Below are 21,199 nucleotides of genomic sequence, written 5' to 3' on the forward strand. Positions count from 1 at the left end.
AATGCACTGCTGGGTGTGTGCATCACGGGGGGGCGGCGTGCGTGCGCGTGTGCACCCGTGTGCACGCGCCCGGGCAGCTCACGCGCGTCCTTGCTCCGCCCGGGTGGCCGGGCTCGCGGGCCAGGTCCGGGCGCGGCCCCCGCCCCCAGCCCGAACCCCCCTCCCACGCGGCGGACGGAGCGGCGCGGGCGCCTCTAGGACCCGGCGGCCGGCCGCTGTCCCCGGGCCGCGCGAGTGAGCATGTGCAGAGCCCGCGGCCCCCCGCGCCCGCCCCCCGCGCCCGCCGCCGCCCGCCGCCCGGAGCCCCCGAGCCTCTGCCTGGAGGCGCGTCGGGCCGCTCGCGAGGGCGCGGGGGCTGCGCGGCTGCGGGGCCGGGGCTCGGACTCGGTGCCCGGGAGCGGGCGCCCCAGCCGGCCGCGATCACCGGGTGAGTCCTGCCCCCGGGCGCGCCGCCGGGACCCCGCCCGGACCCTCGTCGCTCCTTCCCAGCCTCCCAGCCGCCCGCGAACAAGTTTGTGTAGACGCGGCCGGCGCGCGGCAGGGCTGCACCTGCCTGGGCTCGGGGCGGCTGGCGGGGGCGCCTCTGGGGCCGGGGCGGGGAGTGGGGTGCGCGCGGGCGCCCGGGGAGGGCGCGGGGTGCACCTGCTTGGCTCGGGCGACCGGCCAGGGCGAGGAGTGGGGGAGCACGCGTGGGGGCAGCGATCGGGGCCCCGGGGTGGGCGGGGGCGCGCAGGGCAGCTTTGGATGCGTTCTACACCCGCCCCTAACCGCCCGTGTCCGTGGAAGGGAGGCCGTGGGCCGCGGCAGTGGGCGAGCGCGCGGTTGGGGTGCGCGCTGCCTCTCCGGGAGGAGCCGCGTCCCCGGGCAGCTCCCCTTGCTCCGCGGCCAAGCCAGGCTTCCGGCCGGCGGAGGGCTCCGTCTGCCTCTCCGGGAACTTGAACCGAGGCAGAGAAGAAGGCGAACCGTATTGCTGGTGCATTTGGTCTGGAAAATATCCCCAGCAGAGCCGTGCGCCCCCCCAGGTGGGGACCGACACGGGACTGGGGGCTGCTAGTTGTGTTTTTCCTGTGTGTCCTGAGCCTCAGGGTGGCCAGTCGATGGGGGGGGGGGTGTCTGCTGGTCCTCCCCAGGGAGGTAGGGGCGCAGAGGTCCAGCTGTCCATCTCTGGGCAGGGGGAGGCTGGCACCGGGTCCGGCTCCCTCCCCACCGGCAGGGAGTGACTGTCCACACCGGCCCTTCCAGGGCTGCCCCAGACAGACAGCCTGGGAAATCCACTGTACTTTCCTGACCGCAGCAGATGCCACCACCCTTTCTATGGCCTGAACGGCGTGCTTGGGTTTGTGGAGTCACTGGGGCCATCCCTGGTTGGGCCGTCCTGGGTCAGGTCAGGAGATGGGGCCTAGGATATGGGGTTAGGGAAGCTAGGGCTGGGGTGGGGGTGGGGGGGTGGAGAGGACAGAAAGGCTGGCCAGCCTTGCTGTGTGCAACAGCTCCTTCCTGAGGGCTGCAGGTGCTGGACAGGAGGCAAGGGGGGCTCCCCCAAGGATACCCCTCACCCCCCATCACACACTGTCTCGGAAGTCCCTGGGAGACGGTGCCCCCATGGACCGCAAGAGCCCTGGATCCTGTGAGGAGCGGCAGGGAGCACGAATGTTGGTCTCCCGAGCACACTCGCGGTCAGGGCAGCTAGGCAGGCTGCTGGGCTGGTGGGCTGAGCCCGGGGGTGGGGGTGCCCGCAGACCCCACCTGCAGCTGCACCTCCCATCCTCAGCATGAGATCTCCTAACTCCTCTGGAAGGATGCTCAGTTTGGGGTAAGCACACCCCGCTGTCCAGAAGGTGTGGGGGCCCTGCGGGGTGTGGCCCATGGCCTTGCAGCACACCCGGCTGGAAGTGAAGTGAAGCTTAGGTTAGGCAGAAGGCCAGGCCCTGTCCCTTCCCTCCTGTCCACCTCACCAGACAGAAGGGGATGATGCTCTGGGCTCCCAGTTGGTGGGCCGCCAAAGCCCAAGTGTCCGGCCAGGTCATTGAAGGGCCAACACTGGGGAGTGAGTCACGGAGCTGGTTCCTGTGGAGTTGGCCCAGCACCCCACGCCTGGAGGCCGCACTGAAATCCTGCTGAGCAGGCACTTGTGAAGGGCTGCTTCCCTGGTGGGCAGTCCGGCCTGTGCTTCCATCCGGCTCAGCCCGAGGGCCACCCGTCCCTCACGAGCTGCACTGAGGTCAGGGCCCAGGAGTGGGCTGGGTGCAGGGTGGACCCTCGGGGACGTCATCCAGGGATGCGCCTGACCCGCATGCCCACCAGCGGGCCACCCTGCTCACCTGGGGAGTGCGTGCGTGACCATACCCTGTCCTTGGGCCTCCAGGCCTTGTTGTCACGTGGTTTCTTCTAACCTTTCCTTGCTGGTGTTGATGGGCTGCCTGCACGGTGTTCATGAGTGTGCCACTTTTGGAGAATGTGGTTGGAGAGGAGCTGCCTGCCCTTGTGGATGGGGGACGCGGATGGGGGAACAGGCTGGGTTAACTTAGGGGGTCAGAAACAAGGCGCACCTATTGGCTACGGGGTCCCCTTCCTTCTGCGTGGCTTCTCTTCCCCGTGAAGACGCTGGGCAAGGTGAGCCCCTCCGGGAGGGTGGCCCTCTTGGCCCGAGGCCCGCAGGGTTCTGAGGGCAGGAGCGCCCCGGGCACCCTATCCTGTAGCGACTGCAGGGCGGGGCTGAGGTTGCGGGTTCCACACACTCGCCCAGGCACTTCCGAATCGCTGGGAGGGATTTGAAGAAGCATGTGAACAAACAAAATGGGGTTCTCCAGGAGCAGGGCCCCGCGGTAGCCCAGATGGGTTGTGACAGGCTGCTTCGGGGAGCGTTGGGCTCCCGTCAGCCCGCAGAGGAGGGGAGTTGGCAGCCCCCACGGTGGCTCCCCGCTGTCTTTCTGGATCTGCACCGTGGGGCTCGCCCGGATGTGGGCTGCGTGGTGTGTGCGGCACATCGGGAAGCGCGGGTCTGGTGTAGTGAGCCCTCAGTGAACGCTGGGTGTGGACGCGGGCCCTCTCTGATTCCCTCGTTGGGGGCTGATGGAGAGGTGGCTCATTCACGCCTGAGCGAGCGGGTCATTCCACGCACGTGGAAGCACCCAGTGGGCTCTGGGGCTGGGTGTGAGCCGCGCTGGTGGGAACCTCAGCATCCCTCCTCCCCATCACGGTGCACACAGTCTCCACCTTCCTCTTATGTTTTATGCCCTCTTAGCAGCTTTTCTTATTTTGGGCTTTTTCATTGAAGTCCTGCATTCAGATCAAAGTACCTGGGTCTTCAAAGCTGGGGATCCCCACCCCGTTCCCATTTCCCAGACCTTGTCCCGCCCGAGGGCCCAGACATTTAACGTCAGGGAGTCCTTTGCTCTTTGGTCTGAGCCTCCAAGATGCAGAGGCGTGGGCACCAGGGTGAGGGCGGCTGGGGGCACAGATCTGCTGGGGGTCTGTCCTGCACCCCACCCAGAGTGGGGGGGGGCCCAGGCTGGGAGGAACCGTGGGGAGAGCAGCGTGGAGCCCTGACTCCAGGCAGGATGCATCACCCAGGTGTGGTTTACCCAGCATCCCTGTCCCACAGTGGGGCTCTGGGGGAGCGACTCTGCCACAGATCAGGAAGGCTTCCTGGAAGGGGTGGCACTGAAGCTGAGCCTCGATGGTCACAAGGCATTTCAGAGTTATGTCAGGGTTACAGGCCCCCCCAGCCCGTGGAAGAGCATGTGAGGGGACCCCACGTGACACAGCCCACGCTGGCCAGGAGACACTGTGCTCCGGACGCAGCCTTTCCAGAAGGGGCCCCGACGACCTTGAGTCTTGGGGAGTCGCCACGAGGGGCAGCAGCACTGGTTCTTCCTGTGAATGAGGCCACCGTACTGGGCTTTGGTGATGGCAGGGAGCTGAGTGCGTGGAGGCTGGGCTGGAAGCGGGGACAGGCAGTGCCTGGCTGGGGGCTCCCCAGTGCCGCTCCCCACCCCCTGCCCTGGGTCCCAAGGCTGAGGACACCCCCCATCCTGCAAGCTGGAGCTCTGAGTGGCCGGGACCCCATGGCCCATCTCCTGGGGGACAGTAGCATGCTGGGCCCCGGGCCTCCATCTGTACAGCTCTCGCTCCCTGGGGAGGGTAGCTCTGAACCTGGGGTCAGGAGGGGGCTCCTGCCAGCTCTCCTTCCAGCCCCCAGGTCCCAGGGGCTGCCTGCTGTCCTCTCCCCATTGCCCCCACCCCCCGAGAGGCAGGCACCTGTCCACCCCCTGACACCTGTCCACCCGCAGGCTGGGCACCTGCTGCCCCCTGAGGCCCAGACAGCAACAGAGCAACAGGAGAGGGCCCCAGCTCCCCCGGGATCCCCAGGAGCTCCGTGCCCCCTTACCCTCTCCTCCCCCAGGCCTGCCCTGGTCTGGGCGGGGCAGTGAGCATCCACCTGTGTCCAGCCCCGGGACAGGCTGAGCCCCCCACCCCCTCCTGATGAGGGCCTGGGTGAGGTCCCTAGAGCACCTGCTTGATTCCAAGATGGGAAAACTGACCCAGGCCCCCAGCGGAGGGGCCCAGGAGCTGGCACACTCACCCACACACTCCCTCACATGGCAGCGTCTGGGACGCTGGGCTTGGGGCACACCGGGCACGACACCTGCGGCTCGGACCTGGCGTGATTTTAGGGAGGTGCTGATGGAAGCGCGTGGGAGTCCTTGCATGCAGCGGGCGCAGGGCGGGCTCCAGAGCAGGTGGCCCAGGCGGGGGGCGTGCGGCCCTGTGGTCCGATGGCAGGCAGTGGCCTCACCCCACGGGGCGTGGGGGCTGCAGCTCTGGGGTGGGGGAATGCCGGGCACCCACGGCGGTGGGGTGGGGATGACCGCGGTCCAGCTGGGATCTTTCCTCACATGGGAGCAGCTGCCAACAGGGTGGTTTCAGGCAAGGATGGGGCACCAGGCCTGCCCCAGGCAGTGGGGGTACGAGGGACACCAGAGGATGGGTCACACCTGCCGCGGCCCCTCCTCTGGCTCTTGCTCCCTCATTTGCCTCCTTGGTGTTCGTAACTTCTCAGGAGCAGGAGTTTCAATGGCAGGGCTGAACTAGCTGCCCCACATGGCAGTTGAGGAGCCTGGGCTCCGTCCTGAGCAGCACCTCACCCCCGGGGCTGTGGGGTGCCGCAGGCACCGCTGATGGGTGCTGACCTGGGCGGTCAGGCCATGCTGTGGGGCTGACCCTGCGCCTCCCCCACACTCCTTGGAGCCGCCCTCCCTGCGGGCTGCGTGCAACACATCTGGTGGGATGGGTCCCTGCTGGAGGGGCTGCTGGCCTCAGGGAGGGTGGGCATGGGTGGGGAGGAGTGCGGAAGTCCAGGGTGGGGGACCCTCCCCTCCACCCCCCACAGGTGTTCTGGGCTGGGAGTCGGCCTTATAATGGAGAGTTTAGGATGGCGGCCTGCTTTATAGGACCTCAGGGGCCGTCCCTGCCCCAGACGCAGCCCCTCCCTGCCAGGAGGCCCTCTGGGATGGGTGACTACAGAGGTGGGGTCCTGGGGGAGCCTAGGGGTGATCCCTGGCTCTGCGAGCGCCCACCCACCATGTGTGGCTTGTGGGAGCTCCAAGCTGTGACCATGCATTCACAGTGCTAACCCGCCACCCCCTCCGCCCCATCTGCCCCAACCCCTTCCCTCCACAGCCAGAGTCTGGCTATGTTCATTTTAGAGGGTTTTTCACAGACAGAACCCCAGGTTCATCAGCAGAAGCCTTTTGCAAGCAGACCCGAGACCCCCTCCCTAGAATGACAACACGGACAGGGGTCCCACCTCATGGCTCCTGCTGCCTCAGGGTCCTGGCTGCTGGGTGTCGGCGCTTGCCCCAACTCCCCCACATTCGGGCGCGGCCTGAGAGCTTGGAGCCCCTGGACCCCACAGGGGGAGCAGCTTCTCGACCTGAGGATTTGCCTCTCAGGTCATCCTCTCCTTCACCTTGAAGAGCGTACTCAGAAACGAGGATCGCTGCGTGTACAAGGCCGGGCAGGCTCTGCGCTGGGGTCGGGGTTGCAAACATGAGCCGGGCACAGGATCTTGCCTGGAGCTGGTCACAGGCCAGTGTGGGTGATCCACAGCTTTCTGGGCGGGGTCAGCTGTCGCCGGGTGCTGGGTGCTGGGTGCTGGGCCGGGGGTCAGCCCAGGCTGTGGGACGGCAGAGGAGTCTACCCCAGTGTGTGCATGTGGTGGCAGTGGGGTGGTCAGGGAAGGCTCCCTGGCGGAGGTGGCACCCAGGCTAAGCCCTGGAAGATACCCAGGGATTCACTGGGCCTAGAGGGTGGATGAGGCCCAAGAGGAGGCAGCAGAGACTGTGTGCTCAGGCGGCTCCCTTCATCTGGGTGCATGCATCCCTGTGCGCAAGCCCCGGGCCTGGGGCGGGATGAGCTGGTTGGAGCCTGGTGTTTATCCCAGAGCCCTGGGGTGGGGGTTGTGAGCACGGCAGCACCCGTGAGCAGGTGTGCATCAGGAGGGTGGCCCTGGCTGCCTCTCGGAGCAGGAGGCACGGAGATCAGCGGGGATTTCTGGGGATTTTCTCTGTGGTCTTACAAATCCGATGGGGCAGGGAGAGCCTGGAAGACCTGCTGCAGCCCCCCACCCTGCACCGTTGGCCCAGGACCTGCCCACACCCCACCCCTGGCCCCCAGGATATGCACAGACCCTGCCCCCCACCCCAGGACCTGCCCACACCTCCCCACCCCCTAACCCACCCCTCCCCCTCTGGTGATGGGAGGGGGTAGGGGGTGGGAGGGGGGTGGCCCCATGGGCTCTGGGGGCGGGCTGCTCTGGCTGCAGAGTCTTCTCCCAGGATGCCAGCCCCTAAGAGCCCAAACACCTCTTTTCTGCTCATGCTGGGCTGGCTGAGCCCCACGCACAGAGCGACCATTGAGGGGCTGCGGGCCTGGCGGGGGTCCCAGGCCGCGTTAGTCACGCTCCCAGGAGCTTTTCTTCCTGGGACAAGACTGTCCTTGTGCTCAGGGCCACCCTCGCGCAGCGGCCGGGCTCCCCGCAGCTGCAAAGCCCCCGCCGCCCCAAGAACCGAGCAGCGCACTTGAGAGGCGCCACCGCAGGAGCCTGGGCCAGCGCGGGGCGCCCTCCTGCCTTCCTGCCAGGTGCCCACCTCCCAGATAGCAGGTGCGTGCCCACACCTTCTCCCCTGCTCAGCCCAGTGGCCACTGCAGAAGCAGTTTCTAGAACAGTTTCCCGTCCTGAGGCACCCCCAGTGGGGACTTGGCAGGCCGTTCTCATGCATGGGGCACCTGCTGCATATGGGTACCTTGACTCCTCTGCCGGCTGAACGACTCAGCAAACTATCTTTGCCTCCAATCGCCTTGCCTGTAAAATGGGGCTCCTACCCCTTCCGCCTTGCTGGGCTGCCCCGGAGTCAGTGCTCAGGTCAGGGCCTGGCTGGTGGAGTCTGTCACAGTCCCTCTGTCGCAGGATCTACTCAGTTGTGGGGGTGGGGGTGTCATTCCCCATTGGTGGGGAGGCTGAGACTGGAATAACTGCCCCGGGGCACACGGCCGGCAGCTCGCAGGGCTGGGCCTGGAGCCCTTCACTCTGTCGGTGCATCCACAGCACAGGTGTCCCATGGGTAAACTGAGGCAGGAGCCTCAGTGCCCACCCCCCCACACACACACACCATGGCATCTAAGCGTGCTCTTTCTGCTCTTCCAGATTCCGCAGCCGGGGATGCGTGTCCGTGAAGCTCAGCGATGGTGAAGCTGGTGACACAGGGGCAGAAGCCACAGCTGCGGGGCTCTGTAGCCAGAGACGCGTAATGCTGCCCCCAGCGCACCTGCTGACCCTGAGGAGCACAGGCGGGCACCGGGATGCGGGGATGATGCCTCTGGAGGCCCCGGCCTCCCTCCCACCCGGGCGTTAGGAGCCGTGCCCAGGCTCCAGCCGGGAGCCCTGCTGTCCCGGGGGCATGGCCAAACCCTCCTTCCGGCTGCAGAAGCTGCTCCGCCGCACCCAGTTCCTGCTGTTCTTCCTCACGGCCGCCTACCTGATGACCGGCAGCTTGCTGCTCCTGCAGCGAGTCCGCGTGGCCCTCCCGCCGGGGCCCCGCGCACCTGGCCCCCTGCAGGCCTTGCCGGTGGCCGCCGTGGCGCTGGGCGTGGGCCTGCTGGACAGCCGGGCACTGCAGGCCCCCCGTGTCAGCCCAGAGCTGCTGCTGGGCGTGGATGTGCTGCACGGGCCCCTGGCGCGGCCCCGGCCTGGGCCCCGCTGGCTCCGCGGCCGAAACTCGGAGCTCCGCCAGCTGCGGCGCCGCTGGTTTCACCACTTCATGGGCGACCCCCAGGGGCCGCTCGCCCCAGGCCCCGAGGCTCCCAGGCCCGCCGCTGGCAGCCGAGGTAGGTGCTCCCCAGTGGGCCCTCCCCTGCCCAGGGCAGCTCCCAGGACCCCGTGAGGCCCCACAGGCCCACTACTCCCATCTACATCCTCAGGAGTCCTGCTGTCACCTGACAGGCCCCACATCCCCGAGCGCGTGTCCCGGCTTTGTGGCAGGCTTGATGGTCAGGTGGACATGTCCCCCAGCATCCCCGGGGCCCCGAGGCAGCAGGGACAGAGACTAGGGCCCCAGGGCTGCAGCCTCCCCCAGAACTCGGGGCACGAGCCACGTCTGCACAGCAGTGTCAGCAGGTGATGGTGGCTCGTGCAGGCTGAGACCCCAGGATGGGAGGGCCTGGAGCATCTGTGGGCACTGGGACCTGGCAGCTGTATCTTGTCTGTAACCAGCTCCATCATTTGGCATTTATGGTGTGTGTATAAATGTACCACATGCAGGAATTACTGTAATGGTTGGATCCCGATCCCACGGGGGAAAACTCTAGGGTGCAGAGGTTCAGGAAGGTCCCGCCATCACCCTCCCCTGAAGCCCTGGCCTATCTGGGGTGTGACCCCAGGTGCTGGCAGGGAATGGAGAGGGAGCCAGGGAGGGGAAGGTGGCAGAGGAGGGATATGGAGGGCAGAGTGCGTATCTGGGAGTGCAGCCTGGAGGCAGTGGGTCAGGAGGAGAGCCAAGCCTGGCAGTCTGGCTTTATCCTCAGGATGATGGGAAGGTCCAGGGACAGGGAGGAGCCCTGGGCCCTCGTGATGGTGAGGGAGGCCCAGAGAACGGCGGGCTCCTGACATCACAGAAGGGTGTTTCTCCGGAGGTGATCTAGGTCAGAGCCCTGTGCTGTGGGATTCATCAGTGGGGCTTCCCCCAGGCTGGGGGGGGGGGGGGGGACACCGATGGTGCCTGCAGCCCACTGTGTGCAGGCCTGTCTGCTGAGTGTAAGCCTGCCCTAGCACCTGGGAGTCTGGGTCTCCATGCAGCCTATACTACCCTGCCTCGCTCAGACTAGAGTATGAACAACTGCCAGTCAGCATGGAGTACTTGGGGAGCCGCCGTGAAGAAGCACAGGTGTTGACAATGGACCTGAGCTTGTCTCTTGGTGCTGGGGCCACTGGCTCTGTGACCCTGGGCAGACTGGTCTGCCCTTCTTGGGGTTCCACGTGTGAGTCTACTAGGCTCTGTGCACTTGAGACCTGGGGGGAGGTCTTTTATGACCTGGCCCTCAGAGGGCAGGGCAGGGGTGACCCTGTAGAGCCCCAGGGATCTCCCCCTAGTGAAGGGGTGGACGGGGTACACCAAACCATGCTCAGGCCCAGAGGGTGGCGGTGCACTGCGGTGTGGGATGGTCAGCACAGTGACTGCCAGGAGCACCCGGGACCAGCGCAAGGAGGGTGAGTGGCCCGCTCAGCAGGAGCATGTGGGCGGCCCCCCACCCCCACCCAGGACAGGAGGAAGCATGTGCACCCTGGGGATAGAGGGGGCATCCTGCAGAGCAGGGGGCCGCTGGCCTGTGATCCCACCCCCCACCCCCTGGAGCTTGTCAGGAGCATGGTGCGCCCCCGGGCCAGCTGCTGGGGCTACAAAGAGCGTGGCTCTTTGCGGCTGGGCAGGCGGCCACGCTCCTGGCCGGGGATCCTGCGGAGCGCGGAGGCTGCGGGAGGCCCATCCATCACCCGGCATTTCATTATACCTTGGACAACGTCCATAATGGAGTAAAATGTCAGGAAGTTTACTAGGGGAGAAATAGTAACTTCCCACCGCCAGTTTGTTTTTTATTGATAGTGATTCCCAAAGACGTTCCAATATCTCCAAAGCCATCGTTAACGGCCTCGCGGCGTGTCCGTGTTGATGTGCAAATGAACAGTTGCGGAGTCACAGACAATAATGCGCTGCCTCCGTTTTAGCTGAAAGCAATAAATCCGCCTCAGAATGTGTCCCAGCGTGTCCCCCGGATGTCCTCTCCCCGCCGCACACCCTCGCCTCTGTCAGAGCTGGAGGAACCATTCGGTATTTTTCCAGGAGGGAGGGCTCACCTCCTCTTCCAAACAGAGCAGGTGCGTCGGTCTCAGGCCTGGTGCGCGGCCCGGGGTACGGCGTGTGGAGAGCCCGACCTTGGAGTGTTTCCTCCCATCTCACGCATGTGGGTCATGGGCCGAGTATCCTGTGACGGTTTCCCGTCCCCGGAGTGGGCTGGGTCCCCTCCGGGTGGCACCAGAGCATAGGGAGCACACCCAGCTACACCCACTGAGTCCATCCCTGGAGTGAAGGAGGTGGTGCCCCTATCTCAGGGAGAAAGGAGTCCAGTCAGGAGGGGATGGCGCCCCGTTTGTCATTCACAGTGAACCCAGTCCCACTGGGTGCCACCTTGCACAGACCCCGCCTGCACGTGACCTCACCCTCTCCACCCTCCTGAGCCCGCCCCTCACAGGTGGGAGCAAACTCATGCACAGACTCATGCCCTCCTGCCCCCAGACAAGTCCCACCTCTGCCAGCCAGGCCCCGGGGCCTGGAGCCCTGACCCCCAACTTGGTCTTGGGTGATCTCCCATCAAGGGCGACAAATGTTCAACGTGCCGTGGGCTTGGGTTTGGGGTTTAACTGAAAGCTGTAATAGGATCTCTTTGCTGAGCAACTCTCTAGAAATGTCTTCAATGAGGATTTTCTCTCCCCAAGTAGGTGACTGGGGATGGCATTTCCCTGCAGTGGGGGAAGGGTGGTGCTGGTCTCAGGGGGTCCCCATGCGGCCATGACCCCGGGGGCCCACATCCCGAGTGAGAGCCGGGGCCTGTGGACGCTCTGGGTGAGGGGCATCCCAGGGTGAAGGTGAGGGTGCACAACCTGCGGGAAGACACTGAGAAGGTGACCTCGGCTGCACCCTCCACGGCATCCCCCTCGGTGACCCTGGCCTGGTGGGGTCCTGCCCCTGGCCACCCACTCACCTCCCGCTGCTCTGCATCTATTAGTTGGGGCCTGGGAGCCGCGGGCAGGTGGCGGGCAGACCCTCTGGGCCCCTCCCCGTCCTTGCAGGACTCACCTAACCCTGGGGCCCTGACCCACCTTGGACAGTGGGTGCTTGTGCCAACGGTGTGCCGGGCCCAGTGGGGACCCTGGTGGACGCAGTGGCACCCGTCAGGGACAGGCAGGAAACAGAGGGAGGTTATGGGCAGGGGGAAGGCATAGGTCCATGCTGGGGGCAAGGGAAGTGGCTCGGGTGGGGTGGGGCAGGTGGCAGGCCTTTATCCATTGGGCCGCTAGGGAACCGGAGGGAGGCACAGAGCATTGCCTTGCATAGCGGAGGTCAGGAGTGGAGTTAGGTGTGACACAGACAGGGCGATCGCTCTGGATTCAGCCCCGGGAAGGAAGGCTGGGACCTGTGTCTCCAAACCCCTCAGCGAGAGGCCTGCTTCTGCTCCAGGCTGGGATCCCAGGGGCTGTGGGCAGAGCATCCTCCTGCCCCAAAGCTGTCCAGGAGCCGCGGGCCGTGGGGTCGCCTTGGGCGTCACTACCCAGAGGCAGCGTGTGCTACATGAGTGCCCTTCCAGACGTCCTGGGGGTGACAGGCGGCATCTGCCCATGGGCGCCCCATCCTCGTCTCTGCACAGCACTGGCATGTGTGGCATGGGACCCAGCGAGCTCCCGCACAGCGTGACAGTTCCTTCACGCACCCCGTGCACTGGCTCTGTGCTTGCAGTCTCTGGGCATCTCTGGGAGACTCCGCTGTGTTGGGAGACAGCTCCCTCTGCCCCGTAACTGTGGGGTGACACCGGCACCACCTGGCAGGGTCACACCCCCCAGGTCACCTTCCAGGGAGGGACCAGAGGTGCCCGACTGCCGCACTACCGATTCCCTCCAGGGACTGCTGTCTCACAGCCTGGCAGACACATGTGGACTCCTCCAGCAACAGGGCTTCTGTCCTCCCCGCCCAGGACCACAGATTTTTTCTTGAACTCACTTTTTCCATTTGCAGGATGTTCTTTATTTCAGGGAAGGTCAGACTTTCCATGCCTGGCTTCTTCCCTCAGGGTTGTAGGGAGGCGACGTGACCTGCCGCAAGACCTTGGTGGAGCCCGGGCACCTTCCACGCCCGGGAGGTGGGCTGGCAGTGGACAGTGGTGTCAGGCTGATGCTGGGGGATGTGGGACCTATGCCCGGGGCCCTCTGAGGTCCCTGTCTCCCCTGGCCTGAGTCTCTGCTGTGCTTTCCGCCTGCAGGAATGTATGTTGGCTGCTTCAGTGACAGTGGCCGGGACAGGACCCTGAAGGGGGCCGTGTTCTTTGACCTGAGAAAGATGACCGTCTCCCACTGCCAGGATGCATGCGCTGAGCGGTGAGTAAGAGCTCCAGGCCGTCCAGCCACCGGGAGGGAGGACAGTCCCCAAACCCGCCAGGTGGCCGTGAGCTGGACCAGCAGCCTGGGCTTACTGATGCTGCAGTGCTGCCTGCAGGGACAAGGCCCACTGTGCGGGGCAGGGGGCTTAGTGGGAGGTTCCTCACCCTGAGCCTCGGGCCAGACATCCCCCAGGCCCCAGTCCTTGTGCCAGAACCAGCAGCTCCCCAGACTCAGCCGACACCCGCCTCTGTGAGGGAGCGGCTCCCAGGTCACAGGTGGGGGGTTGGGTACAGGCGTGTGCACTTGTACAAGGGACACATATGTGCCAGCATCGAGGGGGGCATGCACTTGGCTTGTTTCTGCCACATTACATTCCTCCTCCTGTGTGGTCTTGAGTCCCCATCACCGGCCGATCAGTCAGCTCCCATCAAGCCCATTTTATAGACGGAGAAACTGAGGCCAAAACAGACAGGATGGGTCCTGGCTCAGCCGTAATATAGACAGAATTGAAAGTGACTCTGGCAGTTTGGGGAACAGCCGACAGGTAGTAGGTGCTGGTCAGGGCCAGGAGGCCAGCAGGTGGCCACACAGGCACTGGGATTGTGTGGGGGTGGGGGTTTCACCTGGGTTTTCCGTGTTGGCCTGTGGAGCTGGGGGTGGGAAAGAGCAGGCCTCTTGGCAGGGCTGACATCCCGAGGGGCACGTGGTCGGTCCCACCTGCAGTCTTTCTTCACCTGTGCTGTTGCCACACCTGGTGGAGTGGGGACGCTGGGGGTCGCAGTCCCAAGAGGCAGGTGGTAGTCGCTTACACTCGTGCTGGCTCGGGGAGGACCGACCATGGATGCTCCAGTGTTGGGCTACAGCAGCATTGCCACCAAGGCGCTGACCCATGCCACAAAGCAGCGCCCCGTCCCCTGGCCCAGAGCCCATTCAGGACACTCAGTGGCACCTCAGGGCAGAGTGCAGGCTGGTGAGGGCCCCGTGGGGCTGGTCGCTTCCCCACAGGGGAAGGCCTGCTCCCCACCTCGCTGGTGGCCCTCCAGTCTGGCTGACACCGGCCCCTCACCCCACCTGACCCCAGCCCACGGTCGGTGCTGCGGGACCTGGGCCGCGGCAGGAACCCAGCGGGGCTGCTCTCCCTGCAGGTCCTACGTGTACGCGGGCTTGGAGGCCGGGGCAGAGTGCTACTGCGGGAACCGGCTCCCGGTGACCAGCATGGGGCCCGAGGCGTGCAACCACGAGTGCAAAGGAGAAAAGGGCTCTGCATGCGGGGGCTTCGGCCGGCTGTCTGTGTACCGCGTGGAGGAGCTGCAGCCCGGCTCCAGGAAGCGTGAGTGTGCCGGCCTGCCCTGCCCTCTGCCCTGCGGCCTGAGGCACACGCAGGGTGCAGCCCTGCTGGGGGCTCACGTAGGGGTGGGGGGGTCAGGCTCAGCCAGGCTGCCTGGGCCCCTGGCCTGTGGGTTGGACACGCTTCTCTGGAGGCCTGGCCCTGCCACGTGTCGGACATGGCGTGTGGCCCTGGGCACCCTGCCTGCCCACTCTGGGCTCTGGTTCTTTGTAAAGCGTGGAGGCCCACCTGGCCGTGCAGCAGTGAGGCCTGGCGGCCTGACATGCCCTGGCTGTGGAGCGCCCAGATGTTCCAGGCAGACAAGAGCAATCCTCAGAAAGCCTAGGCCCCAGGAACAAAGGGGGGCCTGAGGGTGGCAGGGAGGCCCACACGGGAGGAGGTGCGGGGCCGTAGGCACAGAGTTGGAGTCAAAGCTGCCAATAGAGAGCCTCAGTTCTGCGGGAGAACAAAGCCTTGGAACTTTCGGTTCAAAAGCAAACAGGGGATCCCCAGGTGGCTCAGTGATTTAGCACCTGCCTTTGACCCAGGGTGTGATCCTGGTGTCCCGGGATTGAGTCCTACATCAGGCTCCCTACATGGAGCCTGCTCCTCCCTCTGCCTGTGTCTCTGTCTCTCTCTCTGTGTCTCTCATGAATAAATAAATAAAATCTTAAAATAAATAAATAAAATCTTTAAAAAAAAACCCAAAAAACAAAAACAGCAGCTGCTGTGCAGGGAGAGAGGAAGGCGGAACTGACCTGAGCAGGAGGGGAGGGGCAAGCAGACCTTGCAGGGAGCGGTGACCTGCAGGCCTACATGGGAGTGGGGGGCATCCAGTGGGCATCCAAGTGATCGTCTGGTGGGTGTCGGGGATGGCGTCAGGGTGAGCCTCTGGGTGGGCGTTGGAGGGGCATCCGGGTGGGCGTCAGGGTGGGTGTCGTTGGGGGCATGAGGGGGCGTCGGGGCGGGTGTGGGGGGGTCAGGGGAGCATCGGGGCAGGCATCCGCGTGGGCGTCGGGGGGGGCGTGCGGGTGGGCATCGGGGGTGGCATTGGGGCGGGCGTTGTTGGGGACGTTGGGGTGGGGGTGGGGCGGGCATCAGGGCAGGCATCAGGGCGGATGTCCAGGGGATGCGGGCTAGGGGCTGGACCCTTCCACCTGGCCTGGAGGACAGCCTGGCAGGAGGCTTCCTTGAAGCACGGGCTCCAGGAGCCCCTGGCGGGAGTTGGATCAGAGACAAGAGGGTCTGACACGGCAGCACAGTGAGGCGATTGTGGTGGGATTTCACGCATCCGGGTCTAGTTCCTCCTTATGCCTGCACTGCAAAGACATGGAATTTTCCAGAACATCAACCTCTTGGGTCACAGGGTGCAGAACCTGGCCGATAAGGGGCACAGAGTCCAGATCTGTGGAAGGAAGGAGGGAGGGACAGAGGGCTGGCTGGATGCCATCCCCGAAGTGGGTGGGAGACGCAGACCTGAGGTCCACCCTTGATGGCAACCACAGTGACAAGGTTTGGGCGCCTGGGGTCTCAGGAGTCTGGCCTGCCAACCCCCTGGCCGCACAGTCTGCTCTCTGGTTTAGAACCCACCTGCTGACTGCGTGGGCACCCAGGTCAGACCCCAAAGCCACCTTCCCCCCCGTGACAGGCACCAACAAGGATCCTCATCAGAACCCATTTTGTCCCTGCAGGGAGGACCGTCACATACCGCGGATGCTTCAGGCTGCCGGAGAATGGCACCCACGCCTTCCCCGACTCCCTCGTGCAGGCCAACGCAACAGTGGAGGCGTGCTCGGGATTCTGTTCCCAGAAAGTAAGGCCACCTCTGACAGGTGCACGCGGGGTGGGCTGCGCGGGGCAGGTGCGCAGGTGTCGGGGCAGGAGGGGGCGGCGAGGAGACCCCGGGAGGGCCTTGCGGCCTGTGCTGACAGCAGGGCCGCATGCCTCCCTGACGGCAGCTCTTGGCAAGGGCGTCGGGTGCTGGACTGACTGGTTTGTTAGTGAGAAGTGCTGGCCGGCTCAGAGGGAGCGGGAGGGTCACCTGCTGCACCTGAGGATGGGGCAGGATGCTGAGCCTGGCTTCAGGGGCCATGGTCACGGGTACGCCTTGGGCTCCGTCTGAGCTCAGCGGTGGGACGTGGCTCTGCAGAAGGTGGGTGGGGCGCCTGGCACCGCAGCTCTGGGTGGGACACAGTGGTCAAAGCCAGACAGGACCCCCGGAGCGCTGAGGTCTGGGGCCGGGTCCAGCGGCCCTGCGGGTGGCCCCTGTGGGGGGCAGTAGGCTGCCATGGGGACTGTGACCAGAGGCTGATGGTGACATCGTTCATCCAGCTGCTGTGCGTCCCTCACCGGGCAGCAACCCCGCCTGATCCTTCTGACGGCCCCTCCAGCGGGCACTAGGATGCGCTGCGTTTTTGGGTGAGGGAGTGGAGGCAGAGGGGCTGGGCATGCTGTCCGAGGTCACGCGCCCCTACATGGGCGAGCCGGGATGTGGACCCAGCCAGTGCCTGGCGCTGTAGGGAACCCTGAGGGGCGCGCCCTCCTTGGCACCCCTTGAGATGTCCCCCCTGGAGGCCAACACACAGTCTTTCTGCGCTTCCCACCCAGGCTGCAGCCTTTGAGGTGGGTCTCTGCGTCTGCAGCAGCTCGGGATTTCTGGGGCATTCTCGGGGCTCACACCATCTGGCTGCTCACAGCTGCTCAAGAGCACCCACAGGGACCAGACCTGCAGGTGTCTTATGTGCTTGGGGATCTGCGGTGACCTCTCAGGGCTCTGGGGGGACACTCCACACCCCCCCCCGTGCTGCCATCCCCTGGCGCATCAGGGGAGGGACAAATAGCTCCATGTCCCCGACCCACAGCCCATGGCAGGCCCCAGGGATGGCTCCATCCATATTGGCAGGGAGAGCACTTTCCTGCTCTTCTGCTCTGCTGTGCGGACATCCTGTTCTTCGTGTGACCAGTGCTCTGCTGTGGAGTGTTTCGGTTGTCTTCAGCATGTGGCGTTTGTGAGCAAGGTTGCAGTGACCTCTTGGTGGGTGGGTTGTTCTGTGTTGCTGGATCCGTAGAACAAGACCCCAGGGGGATGCTGGGTCAGAGTCTGTGCATCCTTGTCCCAGTGGTAACCTCGGTCATGCTGCGCTGGGCACAGAACGCGTGGCTTTGATGCCCTCGCTGCTGGTGCATGAGAGGGCAAGGAGGTGGCTTTGTGACGTCCAGGGAGAGCGGCTGCAGAGCAGTCCTGGGCCGAGTGCTCTGACCTGGGTAACCTGGGACCTGCACGATTGCTACAGACACAAAGTGTGCAGACTGGGGACCAGTTTCACCCTGACGGGGGCGGGCTCGCACTGTCCTGAGCCATCTCGGGCTTCAGCACCTGAGGGTCTGCCATCCAACGGGTCTCATGGACCAGGTACCTGCCTGGCCCAGTGGTGCTGCTGGGGACTGTCTGGGTCAGACCAAGGCTGGAGGCGCATCCTGGGTTCTCAGAAACGGCTGCGGGGCCCCCACTGCACACACAGGCCTGCCTCCCCCTCCCCTGTACCGTGGATGTGGCTGGAAGAGGGGGTCTGGAGTCCTGTTGCCATCCACAGGACTTCCAGCTTTGAAGCTGAGGGCAGGTCTTAGCAGGACATGTATAGTGGATGGAGGCCCACAGGGTTGTGGGCAGACCCTGGGGTGGGGGGCACACAGCTCAGCACCCGGAGGGGCTGGGGCAGGCCCGGAGGGTCAGCGGCCCCTGCGGGGGATGGTGGCCTGTTGAGGGGTGCCGCTCCTGGAAGGGACGGAGCTGGAGGACATGATAGGAGCCGGCAGGGAGATGAGGGCGAGCAGAGTGCACAGAGCGGGGGCTGCGTGTGTGCAGTGGGCGTGGGGGCTACGGCCGGGTCCAGGCACGTGTCTTCGGGTAAGGGGGGGTTGTGACAGCCTGCAGGGAGGGCTGGCTGTGGTAGGATGCTCTGGAGATGTACTCTGGAGACCCGGGGGGCACCTGACATACCACAGAGGGTGACCTATGACCTGGCTCTGGACCCGGGGTCCAGGTGGGCAGGGAGGACACAGAGGGTCACGCAGCCAGGTGAAGCTGCCTTCTACCCAGTGTGGTGACCTCTGTTCCCAGCCTGCTGTCCCCCCCAACCTTGTGCCCCGTGGCATCCATGCAACTTATGCCTGGCCTCTAGGCAGCCGCCTGGTTGGATTCCGCGGGGTCTAGGGGCACCCACATCAGCCTGCAGCGAGGGCACTTCCTGGTAGATTGTGTCCCCATGGACAGGGGCGTAGCACCCCCAGTGCGAGGCCAAGGCTGGGCTCAGGTGGGGCTTCACAGGGACCAGCCTATGCCGTGGCCACCTTGCGGCACCCCGCTTCCCAGTGCCTTGGGAGTCCTGCTTGTCGCCCTGGATGAAAGCCTCTACTGTTGTTCAGTGGTTACAATGGTTCGGGAACTCCAGGATATGGCCAGACAGGATGCCTGGGGCACCATCAGCCCCCCCAACATCGTCTGAACCCAGAGAAGCCATCTGCTCTGACTTTCTGCAGTCGTTGGGAGAGACCTGCCTTGTCTCTGTTCCTGGATCTGGGATGGTGGTTTTGGGTCTGGTATTTATGTGCAGGCCCCACGGTGGGGCCCAGGGACTCAGGCACCATCAGCGATCCAACTGCTGACACCTGCTGCTCCTCCAGCAACCCTGCGTGCGGCTGACACCTGCTGCCCGACCCACCTGGATCCCCGCAGGCGCAGTCTGTTCCCTGGGGGCAGGTGGGGGCACTGCCTCTGCGGCTCTGCCAAGGGTCAGGTCAGTAAGGGTCTGGGTTTTGTGAATTAACTGCCTGGACATTCGCAAGTTTTCCCTTTGTGAAAACGCTGGACAGTCCTTCATCGGGGGACGATCCCGTACAGCTTTGGGTTTCTTACACTGTTTCTGCAGTAGATCTGTCGACGTTGTACCATGTGTATCTTTAAACAAAATGTATTATTTTTCGGGGGGTTGGTGGTGACAAAGGCATATCTATTTTAGAAAATTTCGAAAATTTTGAAATGCAAAATTACATGAAAACTCACTGGTAACTTTACCACATCGGAGAAAACCACCAATAATATTTCACATCCTCTGGTCTTCTAAGTGTACGTTTGTGGAATTCACTTCTCGAAAATTGATGTTTGGGGGCCCCTGGGTGGCCTCGTCGGTCGAGCGTTTGACTCTTAAACTCAGCTCAGGTCATGACCTCGGGGTCGTGGGTTCAAGCCCTGCATTGGGCTCCGTGCTGGGCGTGGAGGCTGCTCAAAAAAAGAAGGAATGTCTCCTTCCATTTCCCCCCTCTGTGATACGTGCCCCCTGTGGCTGCAATGCACGCCTCCTCCTGTTGGGCCACCTGCTGTCGCGACCCTTCCTGAAGGTGGACCCGTGAGCAGGTGCACAGCCGTTTGCTGCGTCATCACACGTGGAATCGCTGTTGTGAAGGAGTTGTGCGTCCCCATCTCCTAAGTCACCCCTGAGACTTGAGGTGTATTTCCAGGAGCGAGTCACCTGGCCTCACTCTGACCTGGGTCAGTGACCCGGATGCGTGTCCCTGTGCAGCCATGTCCTTGCTTTGCGGTCCTGGCTAGTGCATGGCCTTGAGCCGTGGCATTCTCACTGACTGTCATGGATGCGATTCGAAGCTGTGGGTTCCTGGGGTCGAGCATGGGCTGGTCCCGCCTCTGGACCTGCCTCTGCGACCCCATGGCCCCCACTTTGCAGCCAGACGGCAGGAGCCTCAGATCAGCAGGAGACAAGGGTGCGGTGTCGTGTTCCGCGGACGGGCTCTGGTTCACCCTGACGCTCGCCTGCCAGCAGAAGTCCGCCCTCCACTCCCATCCCCGCAGCCACCCCCGAGTACCTCCTTCCCTTTGGGCCTCAACGTCCAGGCCTACCTTGGAGCAAAAGCAGGTGGGAGATCCGTCCGGGTGAGCTCCGTGCTGGTTCAAAGACTTCACCAAAACCTTCCACCTTGCACTCATCGGTGTCCACAGAGTTGAGTGTGGAGTGTGGCAGAGCCCTGGGCAGCTCTGTCCAGCTTGGCCTCACGGTCTGAGGTCCTGGCCTCCTCGCCTCCACCTGCCCTCCTGAGGCCTCGAGTCCTGATTCTGGATGTTTCTGGGAGTCCCTGGAATCCTGGAGACTGACAGCAGGGGAGATGCTCAGGGCCCGGGACAGCCTGGCCTGCTGGGACGTCACTCCCGAGCCTAGCCACGACCACGCTCTGCACGTGGGCCCCCGGCACCGAGGACCCCGCCCCTGCTGTGCCGTGACCCGACACGGGGCCCAGGCTCTGGATGCAGTTCCAGGCAGCAGGAGGACGTGTCCCCCGCCCCAACCCTGACTGGCTGAGCTGGTCCCCTCTTCATGCCTGGGATATTAACAGTCCCACGTCCACGTCCTGGATTCCTCCTCCTGCCTCCCCTCCTCTGATCGTCTTCTTGCGCAGGAGCTGGCAGAGAGGAGCTTCATCAATATTTAATCTTTATGGAAATCACGTCCTAGAATTCCCCAAGGGGCTGAAAATTGTTCTGTGTTTTCAGAACCCAGGGATGTCGCTGAAGCGGGCACGTTGTAAATAAAATCACGTTAGTGTCTGCGGCTCCCCTTGCACTGCAGACGCCTGGGAACCCGACTGTCTCATCCACTCGTGGAGACCAAGGGGCCGGGGTCACTGGTGGGGGCAGCCCAAGCCAGCCCGGGGGGTGCGGGGTCATGGGGTGGCCCTACGGCCAGGGAGGGGTCCTGCGGTGGCATTTTGTTCTCTGAGCAGAGCCCAGGATGCTAGCGGGCGAGGCCCTGCCTGGGTTTGCTGTTATCTGTGCGTCCCTCCAGGAGGCTGGTGCCCACACACGCTGGAGGCACCTCAGGGGACACTTGTCTGCCCGCCGGTGTATTCGTCAGACACTCACGGGCCGTCCACTGGGTGCAGACCTGCTGGAGCACACAACATAGCACGGTGCGCCCGCGGCACTCGATCCTGCCAGCACGCCCGTGGACTTGGCACACAGGGTCCAGGGACCACCCGATGCATGGGAGCCAGTGGAGCGCTCGATGGCACGTCTGTACACGGACTGCGACGCCACAGTAATAAGGAACTGTCCCAACGGAGGCATCAGTGCACGAGGACTGGCACCCAGACTTGAGTGA

At 64.4% G+C, this 21,199-nt stretch overlaps 1 protein-coding gene across 3 annotated transcripts in view; it reads left to right on the top strand.

Moving 5' to 3' along the window:
* Positions 1–313: 313 nt before the first annotated feature.
* The window catches only part of WSCD1 (WSC domain containing 1), a 29,455-nt gene continuing 8,569 nt past the window's right edge, over positions 314–21,199 (top strand). Inside the window, exons 1-5 of one of the 3 annotated variants that reach the window (XM_055307061.1) lie at positions 314–427; positions 7,709–8,388; positions 12,586–12,700; positions 13,849–14,033; positions 15,722–15,843. In XM_055307061.1, the coding sequence (XP_055163036.1) occupies positions 7,962–8,388; positions 12,586–12,700; positions 13,849–14,033; positions 15,722–15,843 (849 nt within the window). In that variant the 5' untranslated portion in view covers positions 314–427; positions 7,709–7,961. Of the gene's footprint in view, positions 428–7,118; positions 7,166–7,708; positions 8,389–10,365; positions 10,430–12,585; positions 12,701–13,848; positions 14,034–15,721; positions 15,844–21,199 lie in introns of those variants that run through there. The other 2 variants (XM_055307060.1, XM_055307062.1) reach the window with 2 other exon arrangements.

The sequence above is a fragment of the Nyctereutes procyonoides genome, unplaced genomic scaffold, assembly GCF_905146905.1.
Source record: "Nyctereutes procyonoides isolate TBG_1078 unplaced genomic scaffold, NYPRO_anot_genome, whole genome shotgun sequence".
Taxonomy (NCBI): domain Eukaryota; kingdom Metazoa; phylum Chordata; class Mammalia; order Carnivora; family Canidae; genus Nyctereutes; species Nyctereutes procyonoides.